The 11,810-nt window shown below is 40.8% G+C and overlaps 2 protein-coding genes across 2 annotated transcripts; both read left to right on the forward strand.

Annotated features, from left to right (window-relative positions):
* Positions 1–588: 588 nt before the first annotated feature.
* LOC129394818 (ret finger protein-like 4A) lies at positions 589–4,775 on the forward strand. Its single transcript, XM_055104249.2, has 2 exons — positions 589–3,686; positions 4,198–4,775. The coding sequence occupies exons 1-2, from the start codon at positions 3,401–3,403 to the stop codon at positions 4,773–4,775; spliced, it is 864 nt and encodes a 287-aa protein (XP_054960224.1). The 5' UTR covers positions 589–3,400.
* A 2,568-nt stretch (positions 4,776–7,343) lies between these two features.
* Positions 7,344–11,531, forward strand: LOC129394819 (ret finger protein-like 4A). Its single transcript, XM_055104250.2, has 2 exons — positions 7,344–10,442; positions 10,954–11,531. The coding sequence occupies exons 1-2, from the start codon at positions 10,157–10,159 to the stop codon at positions 11,529–11,531; spliced, it is 864 nt and encodes a 287-aa protein (XP_054960225.2). The 5' UTR covers positions 7,344–10,156.
* The last annotated feature ends 279 nt before the right edge of the window (positions 11,532–11,810 follow it).

Raw genomic sequence — 11,810 nt, forward strand, 5'->3', positions numbered from 1 at the left:
AACTCTGATCCCCTATAATATATTTAATACATGAGGAACCCAATTGTGAACATTTTCAAAGAGGAAATGAATCTCATTTTACTTATGTTGTGATGTAAGGGAAATAGAAAGATTGTAACAGTATCTTTTACCTTTCATTTTAGATGCTGCAACTAAAAAGAAAAACCGGACTTTCACTGGCTGAATGATTGTCTGGAAACCGTTTTGGGATTTCTTTCCTAAGCTTCTTAATTAGAATCTTTACATTATAGAGAAAATGTTTTTGAGAGTTGAGTGTGGTCTGTGGAGTGTCCTGTTAGTAACGACTACTGGGTAGGTTTAACTCACCTCTTTTATTGAAATGTGAAAAGGTGTTACGTTTATAATAGAAAACTCTTTGAAAGTCGCACCGTTCATTTGAGAGGAATTTTAAATGTCACCCCAAATTTTAAGATTTTAATTAATTTTAATTGATTTCCAAATTTTAATCAATAGGCATAATATTCAAGATCTTATATAAAGATTATTGCATGGCAATATTTTGTCCTTGTTAATGAAAAACTAACACTGAAAACACAATCCTCTTCTTTTATGGTAAAAACCTGTCCAAAAGTAACCATCTCAATGATGGCAGAATGAAATCAGAATCTGATTGGATTAAAAAGGAGGGAAAGGGTGTGGCTAAGGTGGGTGGAGAGATCCTCTCCTATAAAAGCTGCTGGCAGCCAGCTCTCACTCCAGATCTGAGCTGTCCGCAGAAGCAGCTGGAGACCAGGGGAGAAACTCCAGAAGGAGAGGTGAGTTCAATCTCTTGGAATTCATTTTTACAAAAGGCGTATGAGAGTCTAGGGGAATGCAATAATGTCTTGATTCCACAAGAGTTGTCTGAGGCCAACTCCATGACAGACACACTGTATTTCTGGAGGATAATGGGACCTCTGCCCTGGTAACAGTTACGTAAGTCTTAGATTTTCAGTACCAAGGCAAGAGACGTGACAATCTCCATTTGCTTGAATTTCATCAGAATTTGGTAGACTTTCTGAAATGATGGACAGAGGTTCGGTGGCTGCGTTATTCAACCTCTGGTTTTCCTATGGGTTTGGTATTGTTTTCCTATTCTCCCCTTCCCACAACCCCTGGCAACCATCATTCTTGTCTTATTTTCTGATTTTTTTTCTTCAGTTTTTTGTTCCTTTTAATTCAGAAAGAGAAAGGGAAGGAAATGAAAAGCAAAGGTTGTTTAAATTACTATTGTGGAAAAGATCTGGCCGGATGCTGGGACCTACCTCTTCCAGGATGGGGATTCATTATTTCTTTAATTGTTTTGAGACAGTGTCTCGCTCTGTCTGCCAGGCTGGAGTGCAGTGGCTATGTTCTGATTCTATGAGATCAGTCAACTCAGATTCCACATAACTGAGATCATACAGTGTTTACTTCCCTCAGCCTCACTTATTTCACTTCCCATGGTGCCCTCGGCCTTCATCCACATGGGTGAAATGCCAGAATTTCCTTCTTTTTTATGGTAGAATAATCCCATGTATATATCACCATTTCCTCATCCATTTTTCTCTCACAGACTCTGGGGTTGGTTCCATGGCTCTTGTGAATAACGCTGCAGAGAACCTGAGAGTGCAGATGTCTCTTTGACATGCTGACCTCTTTCTTTCACGTAGAAACACAGAAGTAGGGTTGCTGGAACACAGGCAGTTCTATTCTTCATGTTTTCAGAAACCTCCCTACTATTTTCTGTAGTGGTTGTACCATTTTCTTTCCCACCAACCGTGCACAAGGGTTCCCCTTTCTACACATTCTTACCAACACTTATCTTTTGTCTTTTTGATCATAGACATCCTAGCAGAGAGGGGGTAATATGTCATCGCGGTTTTGTTGCTGGAAGGCTCAGGAGGCTCTCTGGATGCCAGAGAGACCCCAGACCCAGCCAGTTTCCAGGTTCTGGATGCTATCGGGAGAACGAATTCAGGGATGAGCCAGAATGAAGTGAAAGGCGAGAAGTTTCTATTCCAGAGCAAAAGCACACTGTTAGGAGAGAAGTGTGGGCGTGATTCTGAAAGCTGGTGGCGCTCAATGGAGTTCGGGGTTTCTATTTTTGTCAGTCCTTGTAAATAGGACGTGAGCTAATCATTAGGTTTTCTAGGAAAAAAGCAGAGATTTTTTAGAATTGGTGAGGTACCCATTTTTGTACTACATATGGGCATGCTGGGGTCAGCCGTGACACTGCAGAGTGTGTGATTTCGTGTGGTAATGACCATGGTCATTACTGTGGCAATGCTTTCAACGAGCTTCACTCCCTCCGGTTTTTTAGCACCTCATGAGCCCAGGTTCCTCCTTGTCCTTGTAATTTTAATGACAAGTGGCTAATTTTAAAAGCCACTGTTTTGGTCTTATGTGAAACTGTCACTGGATACGTTCTCCATTCTCTTGTGACCACACAGTATTCCTGTCTCAGTTTAAATTGCATTTCTCGCATGGTGAGTCAAGTTGAGCTTGTTCTTCAGTACTTGCTGGTCATTGGTGTGTGCTTTTCAGAGAAATATCTATTCAGATTTTTGCCCACTGGAATTTGGATTATTTTGGCTTTTTTTTCTTTTTGCTACGGCCTTGAAAATATTCCTCATATATTTTGAATATTAATCCACTGTCATATATATGGCTGCTTGTTTGGTTTCTTTTAGTTTTTTTTTTTTGCTTTTTTTTTTTTTCCCGCTATGCAGAAGATTCAGTTTTACCTGGTACGACTTACTTGTATTTTGTGTCTTGTCCTTTTGGTGTGCTATCAGGGTTTTCACCACATCCACTTTGCACAGTTGGGGAAGTAGAAGGTCTTCAAATGGACTCCAGCACTGTCCAATAGAAACATAAGATAACCCATATATGTAATTGTAAATTCATTTTCTGGTAGTCATTAAAATAGAACAAAACAAACCTAATGAATTTTAACTCAAAATATACTATCGTTTAACATGTGAGCAACTTTCAACGCTCTCGAGCAGATAGTTTACGTTCTCTTTTCCCCCTTATGTCTTCAAAAATAAGAGTGTATTTGGCTCACAGCACATCTCCATTCAGATACGCCCCATTTCAGGTCTCAATAGCCATTTGTCACTGGTGGCTACCATATCAAACAGCTCAGGTCTAGACTCCTTTACTCTTTCAACTCAAAGTCTTTCGGTGAATCATGCCCTTTATTCCAATGAGTATTACAGATATTAGAAATTCAGGACCTCAAGTCATTGACATTTGTATTCATGTTGTGTCTTCATCACTAGCAGTAGTGATTTTAAGTATCGTGCCATGATAGCTCCATGCATGTAAAGATAAAAGCCCCAGACACTATCAGCTGTTCATTCAGCTCGTGGAAATTCTAATTCCGTGTTCATTTTTTTTTCTATAGACATCTGCCATGGCTGAGCACTTCAAACAGGTCATTAGATGTCCTGTCTGCCTGAAAGATCTTGAAGAAGCCGTGCAACTGAAATGTGGATATGCCTGCTGCCTCCAGTGCCTCAATTCACTCCAGAAGGAGCCCGATGGGGAAGGTTTACTGTGCCGTTTCTGCTCTGTGGTCTCTCAGAAGGATGACATCAAGCCCAAGTACAAGCTGAGGGCGCTGGTTTCCATCATCAAGGAACTAGAGCCCAAGCTGAAAAAGGTTCTAACAATGAACCCAAGGATGAGGAAGTTTCAAGGTAAGGAATCTATAGGACCTGCCACAACCCATAAAAGGCACTGGGAAAACGACTTTCAAACATTTCTTCATTAAACATAGGCATTAGCAGGATATGTAGCATCTAAAACTTCCATGCTTCACAAACAACAGCAGTTCTCACCTTTGCGTAGAGATTTTCATGGAATCTGTGCAAGTTTGTAGAATACTTTGGAGAGCAAGCTACTGTCTTCTTTCATGTATCGTGTGTGCTAAATGGAAAACTAATTTTCATCAAATTATCCACTAACTTATTTGGAGAGGCATTTCCAATATGGATAAGGTGGACTTGTTACAATGATCATATTCATGTAATCTGTAGATAAAATTGAACCTCCTCAGGTGGCCAAACAAGTTTCCCCAGGAAATTTTGATTTGGGAAAGAAAGTAGAATAAGAGTAAAAGTGAATAATGCGTTTAAGTGTTTGCAGTCAAAGGCCAGTGGGAGTCTGTAGAGTGTGTCTTTGCTGAAATCCTGGTTCTTCTTTGCACAGTGGATATGACGTTCGATGTGGACACAGCCAACAACTATCTCATCATTTCTGAAGACCTGAGGAGTTTCCGAAGTGGGGATTTGAGCCAGAATAGGAAGGAGCAAGCTGAGAGGTTCGACACTACCCTGTGCGTCCTGGGCACCCCTCGCTTCACTTCCGGCCGCCATTACTGGGAGGTGGACGTGGGCACCAGCCAAGTGTGGGATGTGGGCGTGTGCAAGGAATCTGTGAACCGACAGGGGATGATTGAGCTTTCTTCAGAACACGGCTTCTTGACTGTGGGTTGCAGAGAAGGAAATGTCTTTGCTGCCAGCACTGTGCCTATGACTCCTCTCTGGGTGAGTCCCCAGTTGCACAGAGTGGGGATTTTCCTGGATGTAGGTATGAGGTCCATTGCCTTTTACAATGTTAGTGATGGGTGCCATATCTACACATTCATCGAGATTCCTGTTTGCGAGCCATGGCGTCCATTTTTTGCTCATCAACGTGGAAGTCAAGATGATCAGAGCATCCTGAATATCTGTCCTGTGATCAATCCAGCCAGTGCCAGTGCCCCCGTTTCTTCTGGGGGAAAGTAAATAAACATTTCAACATAATCATCTTTAGGAAGTTTCAGTGCGCCCATAGCCATAGCTAAGAACTTTTCTGCTAGGTACACATAGGTACAAAGGGACAGAAGGGGAAGAGCCATCACTCTGTAAACCATGAACAGAAAGCAATTATATTAATGAGGGGAAAATTACATTGTACTTCAAGTTTGTCATGTTGTTTTCTTTGGGGCTTATGTTTATATTTCTGTTCAATAAATATTTTGAAAATTCAGATTCATTTGCCAATGTTTTCTATTTTCTGCAAGATTAGTGTAGTATGTGTTATGGAAGTTATGAACTAAATAATACTTTGAATGTGACCCAACACAGTAACTGAATTTCAAATCAGAAGGACCTATGAATACGGCAAAATTATATATGTTCATGTATTCAGTTTAACCCAACAACTGAACACTGACATTCATTTCAAGTGCACACTGAGTGTTTGCCACGAATATGTGTGGGCTTAGAGAGATCTCATTAGCTTTAAAATTGAAATACTATACACCCTCTCCTATGACGGCAACAGAGTCAAATTGGAAATCAGTAACAGGAAGAAATCCATAAATTCTCCACATACATGCAAATTAAATAACCACTTCGAAATAAAATGATCAAATATGAAATGACAATGGAAATTACAGCTATCCTGAGTTGAATGAAAAGCACACATTTCCAAAATTTCTAGATGCGGTTGAAGCTCACTGAGAAACTCCTAATAGGAAGAAAATATCGTAATCAATCACCTTAATTTCTACTTGCACTTACTTCACTAAGAGCAATTCAATTGTCAGCATTTTGATCAAAACCATCTGACAAGTATCTGGGCAGTTCCAGACATTCTCACATCTTCCTGTCTTCTTCTGAGCCCTCCAAACGGTTGCAACCTTTGCCCGTTACCCAGTTCCAAAGTCGCTTCCACATTTTCAGGTACCTCAATAGCAGTGCCTCACTCCTGGTACCAATATTCTATATCAGTTCATTCTCACACTGCTCTAAAGAACTACCGGAGACTGGGTAATTTATGAAGAAAAGAGGTTTCATTAATTTATAGTTCTGCAGGTCGCACGGGGAACATCACTGGGTGGCCTCGGGAAACTGAACAATCATGGAGGAAGGCAAAGGGGAAGCGTACATGAGAGCGGCCAAGGAAACTTTACCACTGTCTTAGTAGAAGCCAGCGGAGCTGCTTTCTGTGAAAAGATGCAATTGGAAAAGAGGTGTAAAATATCTAACACCCAAACCAACCCCACCAGTGTGCCAGCAATCCTAAGACGCTCTTCTCTAATTCTGAACGGAAGAACTCCGCTTCCAAGACATGAGCATGAATGCAATTCCAGGCTGTAAGATATTTTGGGAGAATATTAGAGAGGCAAATCAACCCACTGGGCTTGGTGCTTTCCACAACTGAGGCCACCTGGTATTCCCAAAGAGAACAGAAATTTTGTTCAAGCTTTACTGAAAGCAGATAAAAATTAAAAGATGTGAGGGATCAGTGCTCCAGGAACATGGGTCCGTAAAATTACAAGCTGGAGAATAACTGCTCCCAGAAATGTGAGTATATTTTAAAAGGATTTATATGAGAAAATAAACCAATTAGAATTATGCGAGAAGAGATAAGCGTTTTCTCCCTGCATGCATATGTGTAGATACGGTATGTGTGTGTACATGGACATACAGGTGGCAGATTATATTATAGATGCCAATCAATGAAGAAATGCAATGTGCAAGGATTTCATCTAATATATGCACCGCAACGTAGAGATTTGTGTTTCTCAATTGGCCTTCACGAGACAAAAGGAATTGAGAACTGCCTTGGCTTTGAATAGGAAAGAAGAGATCTAGCAATCACTAGACAGTGACTACTGTGGAGATGATTGAATTAAAGACTGTTAATTTAATCACATTAATGTAATCAAATCCTTTCCCACCTGACCTCCAGTCTCCCACTTTTACGTTCTTATCCATGAACTCTGATCCCCTATAATATATTTAATACATGAGGAACCCAATTGTGAACATTTTCAAAGAGGAAATGAATCTCATTTTACTTATGTTGTGATGTAAGGGAAATAGAAAGATTGTAACAGTATCTTTTACCTTTCATTTTAGATGCTGCAACTAAAAAGAAAAACCGGACTTTCACTGGCTGAATGATTGTCTGGAAACCGTTTTGGGATTTCTTTCCTAAGCTTCTTAATTAGAATCTTTACATTATAGAGAAAATGTTTTTGAGAGTTGAGTGTGGTCTGTGGAGTGTCCTGTTAGTAACGACTACTGGGTAGGTTTAACTCACCTCTTTTATTGAAATGTGAAAAGGTGTTACGTTTATAATAGAAAACTCTTTGAAAGTCGCACCGTTCATTTGAGAGGAATTTTAAATGTCACCCCAAATTTTAAGATTTTAATTAATTTTAATTGATTTCCAAATTTTAATCAATAGGCATAATATTCAAGATCTTATATAAAGATTATTGCATGGCAATATTTTGTCCTTGTTAATGAAAAACTAACACTGAAAACACAATCCTCTTCTTTTATGGTAAAAACCTGTCCAAAAGTAACCATCTCAATGATGGCAGAATGAAATCAGAATCTGATTGGATTAAAAAGGAGGGAAAGGGTGTGGCTAAGGTGGGTGGAGAGATCCTCTCCTATAAAAGCTGCTGGCAGCCAGCTCTCACTCCAGATCTGAGCTGTCCGCAGAAGCAGCTGGAGACCAGGGGAGAAACTCCAGAAGGAGAGGTGAGTTCAATCTCTTGGAATTCATTTTTACAAAAGGCGTATGAGAGTCTAGGGGAATGCAATAATGTCTTGATTCCACAAGAGTTGTCTGAGGCCAACTCCATGACAGACACACTGTATTTCTGGAGGATAATGGGACCTCTGCCCTGGTAACAGTTACGTAAGTCTTAGATTTTCAGTACCAAGGCAAGAGACGTGACAATCTCCATTTGCTTGAATTTCATCAGAATTTGGTAGACTTTCTGAAATGATGGACAGAGGTTCGGTGGCTGCGTTATTCAACCTCTGGTTTTCCTATGGGTTTGGTATTGTTTTCCTATTCTCCCCTTCCCACAACCCCTGGCAACCATCATTCTTGTCTTATTTTCTGATTTTTTTTCTTCAGTTTTTTGTTCCTTTTAATTCAGAAAGAGAAAGGGAAGGAAATGAAAAGCAAAGGTTGTTTAAATTACTATTGTGGAAAAGATCTGGCCGGATGCTGGGACCTACCTCTTCCAGGATGGGGATTCATTATTTCTTTAATTGTTTTGAGACAGTGTCTCGCTCTGTCTGCCAGGCTGGAGTGCAGTGGCTATGTTCTGATTCTATGAGATCAGTCAACTCAGATTCCACATAACTGAGATCATACAGTGTTTACTTCCCTCAGCCTCACTTATTTCACTTCCCATGGTGCCCTCGGCCTTCATCCACATGGGTGAAATGCCAGAATTTCCTTCTTTTTTATGGTAGAATAATCCCATGTATATATCACCATTTCCTCATCCATTTTTCTCTCACAGACTCTGGGGTTGGTTCCATGGCTCTTGTGAATAACGCTGCAGAGAACCTGAGAGTGCAGATGTCTCTTTGACATGCTGACCTCTTTCTTTCACGTAGAAACACAGAAGTAGGGTTGCTGGAACACAGGCAGTTCTATTCTTCATGTTTTCAGAAACCTCCCTACTATTTTCTGTAGTGGTTGTACCATTTTCTTTCCCACCAACCGTGCACAAGGGTTCCCCTTTCTACACATTCTTACCAACACTTATCTTTTGTCTTTTTGATCATAGACATCCTAGCAGAGAGGGGGTAATATGTCATCGCGGTTTTGTTGCTGGAAGGCTCAGGAGGCTCTCTGGATGCCAGAGAGACCCCAGACCCAGCCAGTTTCCAGGTTCTGGATGCTATCGGGAGAACGAATTCAGGGATGAGCCAGAATGAAGTGAAAGGCGAGAAGTTTCTATTCCAGAGCAAAAGCACACTGTTAGGAGAGAAGTGTGGGCGTGATTCTGAAAGCTGGTGGCGCTCAATGGAGTTCGGGGTTTCTATTTTTGTCAGTCCTTGTAAATAGGACGTGAGCTAATCATTAGGTTTTCTAGGAAAAAAGCAGAGATTTTTTAGAATTGGTGAGGTACCCATTTTTGTACTACATATGGGCATGCTGGGGTCAGCCGTGACACTGCAGAGTGTGTGATTTCGTGTGGTAATGACCATGGTCATTACTGTGGCAATGCTTTCAACGAGCTTCACTCCCTCCGGTTTTTTAGCACCTCATGAGCCCAGGTTCCTCCTTGTCCTTGTAATTTTAATGACAAGTGGCTAATTTTAAAAGCCACTGTTTTGGTCTTATGTGAAACTGTCACTGGATACGTTCTCCATTCTCTTGTGACCACACAGTATTCCTGTCTCAGTTTAAATTGCATTTCTCGCATGGTGAGTCAAGTTGAGCTTGTTCTTCAGTACTTGCTGGTCATTGGTGTGTGCTTTTCAGAGAAATATCTATTCAGATTTTTGCCCACTGGAATTTGGATTATTTTGGCTTTTTTTTCTTTTTGCTACGGCCTTGAAAATATTCCTCATATATTTTGAATATTAATCCACTGTCATATATATGGCTGCTTGTTTGGTTTCTTTTAGTTTTTTTTTTTTTGCTTTTTTTTTTTTCCCGCTATGCAGAAGATTCAGTTTTACCTGGTACGACTTACTTGTATTTTGTGTCTTGTCCTTTTGGTGTGCTATCAGGGTTTTCACCACATCCACTTTGCACAGTTGGGGAAGTAGAAGGTCTTCAAATGGACTCCAGCACTGTCCAATAGAAACATAAGATAACCCATATATGTAATTGTAAATTCATTTTCTGGTAGTCATTAAAATAGAACAAAACAAACCTAATGAATTTTAACTCAAAATATACTATCGTTTAACATGTGAGCAACTTTCAACGCTCTCGAGCAGATAGTTTACGTTCTCTTTTCCCCCTTATGTCTTCAAAAATAAGAGTGTATTTGGCTCACAGCACATCTCCATTCAGATACGCCCCATTTCAGGTCTCAATAGCCATTTGTCACTGGTGGCTACCATATCAAACAGCTCAGGTCTAGACTCCTTTACTCTTTCAACTCAAAGTCTTTCGGTGAATCATGCCCTTTATTCCAATGAGTATTACAGATATTAGAAATTCAGGACCTCAAGTCATTGACATTTGTATTCATGTTGTGTCTTCATCACTAGCAGTAGTGATTTTAAGTATCGTGCCATGATAGCTCCATGCATGTAAAGATAAAAGCCCCAGACACTATCAGCTGTTCATTCAGCTCGTGGAAATTCTAATTCCGTGTTCATTTTTTTTTCTATAGACATCTGCCATGGCTGAGCACTTCAAACAGGTCATTAGATGTCCTGTCTGCCTGAAAGATCTTGAAGAAGCCGTGCAACTGAAATGTGGATATGCCTGCTGCCTCCAGTGCCTCAATTCACTCCAGAAGGAGCCCGATGGGGAAGGTTTACTGTGCCGTTTCTGCTCTGTGGTCTCTCAGAAGGATGACATCAAGCCCAAGTACAAGCTGAGGGCGCTGGTTTCCATCATCAAGGAACTAGAGCCCAAGCTGAAAAAGGTTCTAACAATGAACCCAAGGATGAGGAAGTTTCAAGGTAAGGAATCTATAGGACCTGCCACAATCCATAAAAGGCACTGGGAAAACGACTTTCAAACATTTCTTCATTAAACATAGGCATTAGCAGGATATGTAGCATCTAAAACTTCCATGCTTCACAAACAACAGCAGTTCTCACCTTTGCGTAGAGATTTTCATGGAATCTGTGCAAGTTTGTAGAATACTTTGGAGAGCAAGCTACTGTCTTCTTTCATGTATCGTGTGTGCTAAATGGAAAACTAATTTTCATCAAATTATCCACTAACTTATTTGGAGAGGCATTTCCAATATGGATAAGGTGGACTTGTTACAATGATCATATTCATGTAATCTGTAGATAAAATTGAACCTCCTCAGGTGGCCAAACAAGTTTCCCCAGGAAATTTTGATTTGGGAAAGAAAGTAGAATAAGAGTAAAAGTGAATAATGCGTTTAAGTGTTTGCAGTCAAAGGCCAGTGGGAGTCTGTAGAGTGTGTCTTTGCTGAAATCCTGGTTCTTCTTTGCACAGTGGATATGACGTTCGATGTGGACACAGCCAACAACTATCTCATCATTTCTGAAGACCTGAGGAGTTTCCGAAGTGGGGATTTGAGCCAGAATAGGAAGGAGCAAGCTGAGAGGTTCGACACTACCCTGTGCGTCCTGGGCACCCCTCCCTTCACTTCCGGCCGCCATTACTGGGAGGTGGACGTGGGCACCAGCCAAGTGTGGGATGTGGGCGTGTGCAAGGAATCTGTGAACCGACAGGGGATGATTGAGCTTTCTTCAGAACACGGCTTCTTGACTGTGGGTTGCAGAGAAGGAAATGTCTTTGCTGCCAGCACTGTGCCTATGACTCCTCTCTGGGTGAGTCCCCAGTTGCACAGAGTGGGGATTTTCCTGGATGTAGGTATGAGGTCCATTGCCTTTTACAATGTTAGTGATGGGTGCCATATCTACACATTCATCGAGATTCCTGTTTGCGAGCCATGGCGTCCATTTTTTGCTCATCAACGTGGAAGTCAAGATGATCAGAGCATCCTGAATATCTGTCCTGTGATCAATCCAGCCAGTGCCAGTGCCCCCGTTTCTTCTGGGGGAAAGTAAATAAACATTTCAACATAATCATCTTTACGAAGTTTCAGTGCGCCCATAGCCATAGCTAAGAACTTTTCTGCTAGATACACATAGGTACAAAGGGACAGAAGGGGAAGAGCCATCACTCTGTAAACCATGAACAGAAAGCAATTATATTAATGAGGGGAAAATTACATTGTACTTAAAGTTTGTCATGTTGTTTTCTTTGGGGCTTATGTTTATATTTCTGTTCAATAAATATTTTCAAAATTCAGATTCATTTGCCAATGTTTTCTGTTTTCTGCAAGA

This window comes from Pan paniscus, chromosome 20, assembly GCF_029289425.2.
Source record: "Pan paniscus chromosome 20, NHGRI_mPanPan1-v2.0_pri, whole genome shotgun sequence".
Lineage (NCBI taxonomy): Eukaryota > Metazoa > Chordata > Mammalia > Primates > Hominidae > Pan > Pan paniscus.

What these genes read in the sequence shown, in the direction of transcription:
- LOC129394818 (XM_055104249.2), top strand. Translation starts at nt 3,401, where the DNA reads ATGGCTGAGCACTTCAAACAGGTCATTAGATGTCCTGTCTGCCTGAAA. An exon ending in AAGGATGAGGAAGTTTCAAG is followed by an intron (nt 3,687 to 4,197) that starts GTAAGGAATCTA and finishes TTCTTTGCACAG; the next exon opens with TGGATATGACGTTCGATGTG.
- LOC129394819 (XM_055104250.2), top strand. Translation starts at nt 10,157, where the DNA reads ATGGCTGAGCACTTCAAACAGGTCATTAGATGTCCTGTCTGCCTGAAA. An exon ending in AAGGATGAGGAAGTTTCAAG is followed by an intron (nt 10,443 to 10,953) that starts GTAAGGAATCTA and finishes TTCTTTGCACAG; the next exon opens with TGGATATGACGTTCGATGTG.